Here is a 14,136-nt window from a genome sequence, read left to right on the forward strand (position 1 = left end):
GTAGGACTGGTAGCTGGGGCACACGAAGGGCACCTGCTGCTGGCACCACTCCCGGATGCGGCTCTCCAGCTCAGCATTCTCCCGCTCCAGCTGGCGCACCTTCTCCAGGTAGCTGGCCAGGCGGTCGTTCAGGAACTGCATGGTCTCCTTCTCACTGCCATTGAAGGAGCCCTCACAGAACCAGCCGCAGTTGCCCACGCTGGCGGGGATGTTGCAGGCCCCGGGCAGGGTGCAGGTGTGGCAGCTGGGAGGCACGCAGGGCCGGGAGCAGCAGGTGGAGCGGCAGCTCAGGTTGGGAAGGCAGCAGTTGTAAGGCATAGTGCAGGGAGAGGTGATGGAGAGCAGGTAAGCTGATCTAGGCGGATATGGTGAGGTTTGAGTTTCTCCTTCCTCTATGGCCCTTTTATACCCTTAATGGTGGGTGGGGGTTGGCATACAGCATAATTTCTTTTCCTAATGCTTCAGCTAATTTTTTCTCCAAAATATGCTAGTTAGATGCCTGCAAAGAGTCTCCTCAACCCATAAAATTATTCCATTTAGCTTGTGTCACACCAGGTTCCTCCTGGGTGCTAGTGGTTGGTGAAATCAGAGTTTCGTCAGATGGCTTCAAAGGAGACAGAATAATCACAACTCCAAATGGCTCTCTCCATTAGTCAGAAGGAAGGACAGCCAGAGACATGGGGTGGAGTTGCTTGGGACTCCTCACCCATGAGGTTCTCTCACTAGATTCCCTGGAAAGAGACTCTGGAGTGAACAGTCTTCCAGTTGGCTCTCTTTCCCCATCCTACCCATGTTTCAGTGTTTGGCTCAACTTGACTTCATAGTAGAAATTTGTCCTATACTAGTTGCAAGAACCCTGGGCCCTACTTATGATAGCATTAATTGGAGCTGTGGAAATTTATCAATACACGGAGATTGAAAATAATGGACTGTTCATGGCTAGGAAGTAAAACTGGCTGGCTGGATGGGAATAGCCCTAAAGCAGAGATCAGCGAACGAGGGCCCATAGGCCAAGTTCAGCCTGCTGCCTTTTCTTCAAAATATAGTTTTCTTGACACATGGCTATGTTCATTTATTTAGGTATTGTCTATGTCTATTATTTAGGTATTTAGCTTTTGTTCTACAATGACAGAGCTGAATAGTTGTAACAGAGACCATATGGTTTGCAAAGCCTAAAATATTTAGTCTCTGGCCCTTAGTGAAAAAACTTTACCAAACTGTACTGAAGCAGCAATCTCCCTAAATATGAGAAGAAGAAATATCTAGAAAGAAAATTATGCCTGAACTATTCCATAGAGAGAGTTCAAGTGGCAGTGTTGAAGGATAAATATGAAGCATTATACTTCAGACTCAACGAGAATGGAAAAACCAGAATGAGGAGCTCAGAGCTATCTTTGTATCCATGGTGACCTTATCTCAGAGTCTCTGTAAATTTCTCTCACCTTATTTGTAGACTTAATCCTCTTTCTGAGAGCATCATACATCCCTAGATTTGTGACTGCCAGCCTGAGATGCTCCCAAAACCAGTCACAACACCCATGAGAATGCACCTTCACTCTGTCATCCCTAAGAAGTGGACACCATTCCTGATGAGTGGGTGCCTCTCTATCACCTGTGGGGTCAGATACCCTGGGACCCTCCCAAATTCTTGGAAGTCTCCCTATTACCCAATAAAGAATCTTAATGAAATAGTCTTCCTCATCCACCTTCTATTCTTGTCACTCTATCTGTCCTTTATTCCACACAGAAACAAAATCATGGTTCAGACAGAAATCCCAAAAAATTATTTGTGGAACATAATATAAGTAATTTATAAACGTTTTGTCCAGATTTCAAAGGCAATATCAACGTCATAGAAAAACATGCCTTTGAAGCTAAGCTACCTCAGTTGACATTTTTACTGATGATATGAGCTCAGAGAAGTGAATTCCCCTTTTTGACTCATTTTCTTCATCAGTTAAATTTAAGTAATAATAATGCTGCCCACCTCATAGTTCCGTTATCAATTTAAGTAATAGATGGTGTGTGAATATGGTTGGGGGTGGGACTGATGCTTATTTCTTTAACCTTCCTCCTTCCTATTGTTGGCCAGATGACCAAGATATAGAGTTTTCTGAAAATTCAATTCTATTGAGCAGACACCTAGGTAAATTGCCCAGGCCAATCCAATAATACCTCATTCACCTACTTGCAAACAGTAGGGACATAGAACTATATTCATTAATTAATCAACAAAAATACAAATTTTAACATTAACTTGGTAGCCAGAATAGGAAGTTGGCAGAGGGCACACTGTGCCTACATTCTCTGCTAAGTTACTGATCTTGTGAATTTGGTTATCTTATTTGGGGTGGTTCTTGAGGAAGACAAGCTCTCTACATGGGGTTGTATTGCCACCAAAACCTCCTTTCTTGTATTGGCATTGAAATGTGCTCTACTGCAAAATCACAAATGAAAATGGATCTATTACAACCAATCCCTCATAAATAAAAGTAATCATCAGGGAATAATATGAAAAATTATATGCCAAAAAACTGGACAACCTACAAGAAATGAACAAATTCCTAAACACACATGCACTACCAAAATTCAAACGGGAAAAGATAGAAAATCTGAACAGACACATAACCAGTGAAAAAATTGAATCAGTTATCAAAAATCTGCCAAAGAATAAGAGCCCTGGGCCAGATGGCTTCCCTGGGGAATTCTACCAGACACTTAAAGCAGAGTTAATATCCATTCTTCTCAAGCTATCCCAAAAAATAAAAATAGAAGGAAAACTTCTGGACTCATTCTAGGAAGACAGCATCACTTTGATTCCCAAACCAGACAAAGACCTAGCAAAAAAAAGAGAACTACAGTCCAATATCCTTGATGAATACAGATGCAAAAATACTCAACATGATACTAGAAAATCGAATTCAACAGCATATAAAAATGTTATCCACCATGATCAAGTGGGATTCATTCTTGGTTATAGGACTGGTTCAATTTTTGCATATCAATCACTGTGATACATTACATTAACAAAAGTAAAGATAAAAACCACATGATCTTGTTGATAGATGCAGAAAAATCATTTAACAAAATACAGCATTGTTTCTTAATAAAAACCCTCGAGAAAGTCGGGATAGAAGGTACTTACTTAAACATCATAAAAGCCATTTATGAAAAGCCCACAGCTAACATCATCCTCAGTGGGGAAAAGCTGAGAGCTTTCCCCCTGAGATCAGAACATGATAGGGATGTCCACTCTCACCCCTGTTGCCTAACATAGTGCTGGAAGTCCTAGCATCAGCAATCAGACAACAAAAGGAAATAAAAGGCATCAGAATTGGCAAAGATGAAGTCAAACTATCACTTTTTGCAGATGACATGATACACTACATGGAAAACCCAGCGACTCCACCAAAAGCCTACTAGAACTGATCCGTAAACTAAGCAAAGTCACAGGGTACAAAATCAATGTACAGAAATTGGTTGCATTTTTATACACCAATAATGAAGCAACAGAAAGAGAAATCAAGAAACGGATCTCATTCACAATTGCACAAAAAAACATAAAATACCTAGGAATAAATCTAACCAAAGATGTAAGAGATCTGTATGATGAAAACTGTAGAAAACTTAAGACAAAAATTGAAGAAGACACAAAGAAATGGAAAAATATTCCATGCTCATGGATCAGAAGAATAAATGTTGTTAAAATGTCATTATTACCCAAAGCAATCTACATATTCAATACAATCCCAATCAAAATTGCACCAGCATTCTTCACAAAGCTAGAACAAACTATTCTAAAATTCGTATGGAACCACACAAGATCCCGAATAACCAAAGTAATATTGAAGAAAATCAAAACGGGAGGCATCACAATCCCAGACTTTAGCCTCTACTACAAAGCTGTCATCATCAAGACAGTATGGTATTGACACAAAAACAGACACATAGACTGATGGAATAGAATAGAGAACCCAGAACTGGACCCAAAAATGTATGGCCAACTAATCTTTGACAAAGCAAGAAAGAGTATCCAATGGAAAAAAGACAGCCTCTTTAACAGGTGGTGCTGGTAGAACTGGACAGCAATATGCAGGAGAATGAAACTAGACCACTTTCTTACACCATACACAAAAATAAACTCAAAATGGATGAAGGACCTTAATGTGAGATAGGAAACTATCCAAACCCTAGAGGAGAAAGCAGAAAACAACCTCCTTGACCTCAACCACAGCAATTTCCTACTCAACACATCCCCAAAGGCAAGGGAATCAAGAGCAAAAATGAACTCATCAAGATCAAAAGCTTCTGCACTGCAAAGGAAACAATCAAGAAAATTCATAGGCAACCAGCAGAATGGGAAAAGATAGTTGCAAATGACATATCAGATAAAGGGTAGTATTCAAAATCTACAAGGATCTCACCAAACTCCACACCTGAAAAAAGAATAATCCAGTGAAAAAAATGGGCAGAAGACATGAACAGACACTTCTCCAAAGAGGACATCCAGATGGCCAACAGACACATGAAACAATGCTCAACATCACTCATCAGGGAAATACAAATACACTGAGATACCACCTCATGCTGGTCAGAATGGCTAAAATTAACAAATCAGGAGACTATAGATGTTGGCGAGGATGTGGAGAAATTGGCACCCTTCTACACTGTTGGTGGGAATGTAAACTGGTACAGCCACTCTGGGAAACACTGTGGATTTTCCTCAAAAAATTAACAATAGAACTCCCCAATGACCCAGCAATAGCACCGCTAGGAATTTACCCAAGGGATACAGAAGTGCTGATGTATAGAAGCACATGTACGCCCAATGTTCACAGCAGCACTTTCAATAATAGCCAAATTCTGGAAAGAGCCTAAATGTCCATCAACTGTTGAATGGATCAAGAAGATGTGGTTTATATATACAATGGAATACTACATGGCAATGAGAAAGAATGAAATATGGCCATTTGTAGCAACGTGGATGGACCTCGAGAGTGTCATGCTAAGTGAAATAAGTCAGGCAGCGAAGGACAGATACCATGTGTTTTCACTCATAAGTGTAACTGGAGAAACTTAACAGAGGACCATGGGGGAGGGAAAGGGGGAAAAATAGTTGGGAAGTGGGAGGGAGGCAAACCATGAGAGACTCTTGAATACTGAGAACAAACTATGGGCTGATGGGGGAAGGGGAGCAGAGAAGGGGATTGATGGGCATGGAGGAGGGCACTTGTGGGGATGAGCATTGGGTGTTATATAGAAACCAACTTGACAATAAACTATAAAAGGAAAAAAAAAAAGAAATGGGCTCTACTGGAGATTCCTCCAGCCTTGCATTTCTGTGCCAGCATCCATAATAATGATGATAGTTTTGGTGATGCTGATGAAATTACTTACCACTTCATGAATACTTGTTCTGTGCCAAACAAGGTAGGTGCTAAGTGCTGTGGCATGTTTCTTACTGACCCTCTCAACAACCCTGTAAGATTGGCCTATAAAATTATTCCCTTTTTACAGATAAATTAACAGTCTGGAGAAGGCTCTGAATTTTCTGAAGACACAGAGCTGGAAAGTGGCAGAGCTGGGATTTGAACAATTCATTGTCTAACTCTTGACCCTGAATGCCTAAATACGATGCAAACATTTGACACAGAAATTTCTCTGATTTTTTAAGGGGAAGAAAATTTTAGATTCCTTTCTTCCCATTGTCTTCTCTTTATCCTTTTTGCTTTTGATTCCCTCTGTGGCCCCATTCCCAACCCCTTCCAACTCCCTCAGTCCTCCAAAGCCTTCTCTGTCCAAGAAGCCCTCTCCCTTAACTACTCTTTATGGTACCCTCTTGAACCAAAACCAACTTACACTTATTTACTTTACGCCACAGGGAAATGGCTGTCCTTTTGCATGACTGGTTGATATGTACAGATTGGAAGTTAGATTGCCTTTTCTTAGCATCTAAACAAATCAAAATGCACAATGGCATGACCTAAGGTGATTTAGAATCTGAGAGACAGCCTACTTACCTCACCCTGAACTTTTAGCACTGTAAAAGTTCATCTCTCAGAAATAAGATCTATTTTCTAAGAATCAAAGCATTCTAAAACTAGAAAGACCTGAACTTATGGAGAACAAAACTGAGGTCCAGGTGGTGAGACAGGAAAGAAATGAATGTCAATATGTCATTTCCTCATCAGGTGGTCTACTAGCACCCTTCACATATAATATTCTATTCTCACCCTAAACTCTGGATGTTTCAATGCCATTATTGTCACCATGTATCAGAGCTAAATAATCTGAGAAGAAAGTTAACTTGTCCAAAATGACACAACTAAGAAGACTCAAGTCTGCTGGGCCCATCTCTACCTCACTGTGAGATAGAGAGATGAGACACTGGCATAGGCCAGGGTGTGACAAAACACAAGAAGAAAACACAGAGGTGATCTCATGAATTCCAATGCCAGCTCTGAGGACGAACAGGAAGACACACCTAGGCTTCCTGTGTGTTGCTTTGCTTCTCAGTAAACTGGAGGTTAAAAAGTGACAAATCCCACAAGCTTGTGATGATGCAATGCATGCCTCCTGGAAGTAATGAAATGGGCTTTTACAGAGAAAAATGCTATGCATTCCTGGAACATCCTGCTCTTCCTGTAGACATCAGACCTCAAAGAACTCAAAAAATGACTTTGACCCCAGATATAAGGGTTCAACAAAGTGCCTTAGCTGTATCCATAGTAAATACAAAAGTTTCAGGGTAACAGGGAAAGAATTAGCAAAAATATTCAGGACACAAGTTAGGGGTATGGATCAAGTGTTTGAGGATGATATTCCCAGTGGGCTCAGAGTTCAGACCAGGATAGCCAAGAGCCAATAAAACGGGTCACCAAAGAGCACTGGAAATGCCAATTGAGAAGGGCTTGGGGCCCCATCAGAAGATGGGTCTGGAGCCAAAGAGTATCAAATAATGCTGAATTGAGCATGTACCCCAGGTGCAGAGCTAGGTGGGGACTTAAAGAAAGAATCAATGGTGTGAAAGACAACAGGACGGTATACAAGTTCTACCATTGGGAAGGAAACAACAACAACAACAACAAAAATGACTAGCTTCTCTTTTCTTAAGAAGATTATCTATATGTTAGGTCATCAGAAGTCAAAATAATAACCCTGATAAAAATATCTGGCTTGCAAAGTGCTTCCATGAACACAATCTTTCATGACCCTCTTGGCAAGTGTGTAAAGCAGATAGAGAAGAGACTGTTACCTGCACTTTGTGGAAACTGAGGCTCAGAAGAAGAAACTGTGGCCTTTCCAAGGACACAGATTAGATGAGAGGATAAGTGAGAACCAATACCGTAGTTCTGGAAAGTGGGTCACAACTTGGCTCATTCGAACCCCCAGTAGAGATTCTAAAACTCCCAGTGGCCAGGCTGTGTCCCAGACCAATTAAATCAGGCTCTCTAAGGGCAAACTCTATCTTTGGCTTTTTTTTAAGTTCCCCAGGTGATTCCAAAGCACCACCAAGGTTTAGAACCACTGTTCTCATGTATGATGTTGATGAAAGAGTACCTGCCAATAATATAAAAGCCACATGGAAGTGTTTAAGGGGATGTGGAACACATTTATATACAAAATTAAGGTTTAACTATAAGATTTGAGATTTCTGTTTTGAAAGAACATGACAGAATTTGCAGATCCAAAAAGCTTTGCCAGAATCTTCCTTTGTTCTAATGATGGCTTCTCTGTTCAAAGCATGTTTGGAACTTTATGTTTTGGCAGTGTATGTATCTTTTTAACATCCAGTTTGTTGATAGCAAACCTTTGCCTTTTAAGGACGATTTGATTTTTTGGAAGCCATTCAACAAGAAACATTGTGAATAAGATAAACAATCAAGTTAGATAATTAAAACAACAACACCAGTGTGCCTAGATGACCCAGTGCATTAAGTGTCCAATTCTTAATTTCAGCTCAGGTCACGATCTTGCGGTTCGTGGGGTAGAGCCCTGTGTAGGTCTCTGCACTGACAGTGCGAAGCCTACTTGGGATTATCTTTCTCCCTCTCTTTCTTCCCTTCCCCTGCTTATGCTCTCTATCTCTCTCAAAAATAAATGAATAAAGCTTAAAAAAAAATACCCTCACATGTGGCTTATAATTGATTCAAAAGCCAATTCTTTTTTCCTTTTTTTTTTTTTTTAGAGAATGTGCAAAGTGGGGGGGGGGGGGGCAGAGGAAGAGAGAATCCCAAGCAGGCTCCATGCTCAGTGTAGAGCCCGACATGGGGCTTGATCCCATCCATGATCCGGGGATCATGACTTAAGCCAAAAGCAAGAGTCAAAGGCTCAAGTGACTAAGTCACCCAGACATCCTCGAAAGCCAGTCCTTAAAAAGACTTGCCAAAATTAAGCTGGAATCTTTATGTAGGGAACAATTTTGAAGACTGTCATTGACCTGGATGTATTCATTGTGCTCTGATTTTTAAACCATTCTACATATTCTATAGTAGTGTCATGTGCACCTATAAATAGAACCTGATTCAAATCTCATAACTGCTAATAACCAACTGTGATTTGAGCAAGTCTCTAAGGCTGTTTCCTCATCTGTTAAAATAGGTTTAATTTGAAGTATTTTATAAAGATAGATAAGTCCCTAGTATTTTGCCTAACCCATAGCTGATATACAAAAGATGTGAGCCATATTAGTTCCCTATTGCTACCATTGCAAATCATCACAAATTTAGTAGCTTAAACCAATACAAATACATTATCTTAAAGTTCTATAGGTCAAAAGCCTAGGCTGGGTCTAAAATCAAAGTTTTACTCTCACTGAGAGTAAAATTTTTTTAATTACAATAATATCAACAAAAATAAAATACTTAGGAATAAATGTAACAAAGCAGGCAAAAAACTCATATGCTGAAAACTGCAAAACATTACTAAAAGAAATTAAAGATGATATAAATAAATAGGAAGACCCTCTGTGTTTGTGGATTAGAAGATTTAGTTCTTTAAGATGGCAATGTTGCCCAAAGAAATCCCTATCAAAGAGATTCAATGCAATACTTATCAAAATCCCAGTGATAGCTTTTTCAAAAGTAGAAAATTCCATCCTAAAATTCATATGAGGTTTCAAGGTACCCCAAATAGCCAAAACAATCTTTTAAAAAGAATAACAAAGTTAGAAAACTCACATTTCCTGATTTCAAAACTGACTACAAAGCTATAGTAATCAAAACAATGCCACACTGGAATAAGAACAGACATCTAGACCAAGGGAATAGACTAGAGAGTTCAGAAATCATCCCTCATATAGATGACCAGTGATTTTCAAAAATAATGTCATTCAGTGAAGGAAAAACAGTCTTTCCACAAATAATGCTGGAAAAAAAACCTGGATACTCCCAGGCAAAGAATGAAGTTAGACCCTTACCTCACACCATATGTAAAAAATGAACCCCAAATGGATCATGACCTGGGTGTAAGAGTTGACATTATAAAACTTAGAAGAAACCATACTATGAAAACTTCATGATATTGGGTTTGGCAATGATTTCCTGGCCATGGCACCGAAAGCACAGATAGCCAAAGAAAAAATAGGTAAAATAAATTCCAAAAAATTTTTTAAAAACTTTTAAATTTCACTATTAAGAGAATGAAAAGACAACCCACAGAATGGAAGAAGATATTTGAAAATACCCAGAATGCATAAAAAGCTCCTACAACTCAACAACAAAACTAAATGACCCCCCCAAAAAAGTTCAGCAGACTTTAATAGACATTTCTCCAAAGATTTGCAAATGGTGAACAAGCACATGAAAAGATGCTTCAGCATTACTAAAAGTTAAGAAGATGCAATCAAAACCACAATGAGGTACCACATCACACCCACTAGGATGGCTATTGGCAAAAACAGAAACAAAAAAAACAGAATTTAAAAAGCGTTGGCAGGGATGTGGAGTAATTGGAACCCTTGTGTTGCTGGCAGGAATGTTAAATGGCATGACCTCAAACAATTAAACACAGAACTGCCATATGATCCAAGAATTCCACTCCTAGGTACATACACAAAAGAACTGAAAACAGGGACTGGAATACACACACACACACACACACACACACACACACACACACACCAATGTTCATAGCAGCATTACAATAGCCAAAATACGCATTCATGGATGAATGGTCAAACAAAATGTGATACGTACAATGGAATATTATTTAACCTTTAAAAGGAACAAAATTCTCATACATGCTACAACATGGGTCAGCCTTGAAAACATTATACCAAGTGAAATAAGTCAGACATATACACACACAAAGTTGAATACTGTATGATCTCACTTATATGAGGTACCTAGAATAGTCAGATTCATACAGACAGAAAGTGGAATAGAGGTTACCAGGGGCTTGAGGCAGAGGGGTTAGAGTTTGATGGGGACAGAGTTTCAGTTGGAAGATGAAAAGGTTCTGGATATGGAAAGTGCTGATTGATGGACAATAAGGTGAATATACTCAATGTCCCTGAATTAAAACTAAAAAAAGAAAAAGATAAAATGGTAAACTTTATGTGTATTTTTTTTCCCCAATGAAAAGAAAAAAAAATTAAGATGTTGATAGGGTTATGTTCCTTTCTGGAGGCTGCAAGGAAGGATCCATTTCCTTTTCTTTTGCAGCATCTATGAGCTACCTAATTCCCTTGGCTCATGGTCCCCTTCCTCCATCTTCAGATCCTGCAGTGAGGGGTCCAGTTCTTAAATCACGTGGCTCTGATGTGTGTCCTCAGTCATATCCCCCTCTTCCTCTCAATGTCTTCTGCCTCCTGCTTCTACTTGAAGGACCCCCGTATTACATCGGGCCCACTGAATAATCCAGGGTGATCTCTGCATTTAAGGTTCGCAGATTAGCAGCTTCAGTTCCAGCTGCACCTTTAGTCTCCCTCTGTGTGCAGCCTAACATACTCCCAGGTTCCAGGAAGCAATGTGAGCATCTCTGCAGAGAAGGGCAGTCTTCTGCCTACTGCAGGGGCTATCAGCATTACGTTTTGCATCATTATAAAATAATATATGTACACAGGATGTGGAATAAAGGAACAAACAAAATTAAGGAGGGCCTCTGAACTGAGCTTGACCTTGGGTTTGGAGTCAATCACAGACATGGACATCAGAGAGGGGATTGCAGGTCAGAGGCTTCTCACAAACCAAGCAGCAAGGTGTGCAAGTCTGAATCCACCCTAGAATTTGAGCTTTAAAAGTAAGCGTCATGGGGACAATTATGGTAGAAACAATAAATAGTTGCTTTATCAAATGTATATGTAATTTCAATTACTCTGGTTATTTCAAAATTTTTTAATGTTTATTTATTTTTGAGAGACAGAGAGACAGAGCATGAGCAGGGGAGGGGCAGAGAGAGAGGGACACACAGAATTTGAAGCAGGTTTCAGGCTCCGAGCTGTCCACCCAGAGCCTGACTCAGGACTCAAACTCACAAGCCATGAGGTCATGACCTGAGCTGAAGTTGGCTGCTTAGCCAATTGAGCCACCCAGGCGCCCTCCCCCCACACCCCACCCCCCGCCACAGTTATTTCAGTACATAAGATTGTTTCCCGAAAGTGGGGTCCTATAGCTGCCTCAAAAAGCCTGGTGTGATGGGAGGGTTTGTGGGAAAAGGAAGAAACCTGAGTGGTCTCTGATTCTTTCATGTCAAAATGGCCCTCTGGGGTTCTAGCGAGTCAGTGCTTAACATCTCCATGGCTCTTCTTTCAAGGTAAAGATTCAAGTTCAAGCCTTTCTTGATGAACACTGATGTCACTTTCAGTACTAGGGATTTTGTTTGCAGCACAAGCTTGTGTGTTCAGTGTTAGGGATAATGCATTAAAATAGCACTACTTAGGGACTAATTTTATCCCTTTAAACTAGTTGGGGCACCTGGGTGGCTCAATAGATTAAGCGTCCAACTTCGGCTCAGGTCTTGGCTCAGGTCATGATCTCATGGTTTGTGAGTTTGAGCCACAAGTCTGATTCTGTGCTGACAGCTCAGAGCCTGGAGCCTGCTTCGTATTCTGTCTCCCTCTCTCTCTCTTCCCCTCCCTTGCTCATGCTGTATCTATCTCTCTCTCTCTAAAAATTAAATAAACGTTAGGAAAAAAAAATTCCTTCTCCATGTGCCCCTCCCTTCCCCACCATCCAGGGTGTGTACAGGGTAGGTATTCAACAGGTACTGGTTGGGACGGATTGAGAAAGGCAGAAGTATCAGATGAGGAGTGAGGAGGTCTCTACACCCCAGAGCTGGAAGGGGAAGTGAGCCCAGGCTGATAATGATCCACCCACGCAAGAGGGGGAAGTCCTGAGCACAGCAGGCAGGTGGGATAGAGCATTCCTTTGCTGGGTGTTCCTGAGGCTGCCTGGAACGCCCAGGTCACCAGCCCCCAGATAATACAGCACTGGACCTGAAACCTCCTGCTGAGAAAAGATGAACTTTCCAGAGCCTCTTTCTAGTCCCCCCATTATGCCTCCGCACTTCAGATTTACATGCATCAGCTCCAGGAAATATCCAAGTCTCAAGGGGAGAATGGTGAACATCCAAGAGTGGTAGGGGTAGATGGGAGCCACCTCGAGGCAGCTGCCCTGCCCTCCCTTCTGCCAGCCTGCCTCACCCAAGCATCCAGGGCGCCAGCCCAGCCATCCGCCCGCCAGGCAGAGAAAGGATCTTGTATCCAAGAGTCAGGCCATTATGTAACCTGGCTTTCAAGTGGCTTTTTTATAGAGTGCTCAAGTGATGGGTGCGGTGAAACAAATGCATACCAATGAGAAAGGCATCTGCTTTGCCAGGGAAATCAAGTTTATTAGCAGGTTACAAGGGAAGGCCTTGGGCCTTCGGAGAGTTCTCTGGGCAAGTGAAGAAAGAACACGCCTCAGTGAAAGAAAGGGTGGGCAATGAATGGTCTGTAGCAGGTGGGGTGAATTTCATGGCTGCCTTACTGGGGCAGCTCCAGCCATGCAAACTATGTTTTCTGCCCCTTTTGGCCGAATGAACCAGTGCCAGGTCAAATCTCTGGAACCTTGGACCCTGCCTCCTTGCTCCTCTGGTAGCCCCGGGGCTCTAGCGCACGAAGGAGTTGCAGGGCCCACAGCGTGGGCGGGGGGCACAGGGTGTGCAGGGAGCACAGGAATTAGAGACACAGGACCCGGCGGATCCGCACGCATTTGTTGTAGCACAAGGGTTGCAGGGCAGCCTGGAGAAAAAAAATGATGTGGAAAGGTGAATTGAGGGAGGCTTGTGGTACACACAAGAGATACCCCAAGAATGGAATTGCCTGTGGGATTTGGCCTGACCTGTAACAGAGAAAGCCACAGGCTTCCCTGCTGCAAAGCTCCCTACCAGAACTGCAAAGTTCCTGGTTTTCCCACCATATGCCCAAAGTGCTAGACAGAAACTCTAGAACTCTGGCTTTGACTCCCCACACTGTCCATTCCTAGCTGGCGACCTTGGGAAAGTCAACTTAGCTTCTCTTCACCTACAGAATGGGAAGGATGCTCATCCAACCTGCTTGGCAGTAAATGCAAGGTCAGATAAGGTAGCGTATGCAAATGCTCCCTCTATACAATACAGTCTGTAACATGTAAGCAATATCATAGATCTCATATTTATATGCTCACAGAAGAATGCAAAGAATTGGCTGTACAATTTCAGTGTGTGTATCAAATAGTTCTTGCTTTCCTATATTTTGAATGTTGGCCATATTGTGTTTTCTAAGCTCTATTTGGTCATGCCTGGTGTGGAGGCATGATTTCCTTTTGAAAGTATGTGCTCTTTGTCCAGAGTCCAAATGAGAATTATGCTTATGTGAGCATGAATTCATCAGATACCTCCAGCTGGTCACTCACTTGCCGTCCTCGCTCTCCAGCAGACCCCGGTACGTGTTGATCTCACACTCCAGCCGAGCCCGCACATCCAGCAGCACCTGGTACTCCTGGTTCTGCCGCTCCAGGTCACTCCTGATCTCGGCCAGCTGGGACTCCACGTTGGTGATCATGCACTGCACCTGGGACAGCTGGGAGCTGTAGCGTGCCTCGGTCTCCGTCAGCGTGTTCTCCAGGGAGTCCCTCTGTGTGGGGAACATACAGAATGTCACACAGCCGCTTCTCA

General features: G+C 41.8%; 2 protein-coding genes across 3 annotated transcripts in view; both read right to left on the minus strand.

The window, feature by feature from the left end:
• The window catches only part of LOC115281964 (keratin, type I cuticular Ha3-II-like), a 15,200-nt gene extending 14,775 nt beyond the window's left edge, over positions 1-425 (minus strand). Inside the window, exon 1 of the mRNA XM_029927719.1 lies at positions 100-425. Coding sequence (XP_029783579.1) covers positions 100-318 — 219 coding nt within the window. The 5' untranslated portion in view covers positions 319-425. The remainder of the gene's footprint in view (positions 1-99) is intronic.
• A 12,409-nt stretch (positions 426-12,834) lies between these two features.
• Positions 12,835-14,136, minus strand: part of LOC115282256 (keratin, type I cuticular Ha1) — a 3,984-nt gene continuing 2,682 nt past the window's right edge. The window contains exons 6-7 of one of the 2 annotated variants that reach the window (XM_029928200.1): positions 13,875-14,095; positions 12,835-13,222 (exon numbers count right to left, since the gene is read on the minus strand). In XM_029928200.1, the coding sequence (XP_029784060.1) occupies positions 13,090-13,222; positions 13,875-14,095 (354 nt within the window). In that variant the 3' untranslated portion in view covers positions 12,835-13,089. The remainder of the gene's footprint in view (positions 13,223-13,874; positions 14,096-14,136) is intronic. The other variant, XM_029928199.1, reaches the window with a different exon arrangement.

This window comes from Suricata suricatta, chromosome 17 (assembly GCF_006229205.1).
Source record: "Suricata suricatta isolate VVHF042 chromosome 17, meerkat_22Aug2017_6uvM2_HiC, whole genome shotgun sequence".
Taxonomy (NCBI): Eukaryota; Metazoa; Chordata; class Mammalia; order Carnivora; family Herpestidae; genus Suricata; species Suricata suricatta.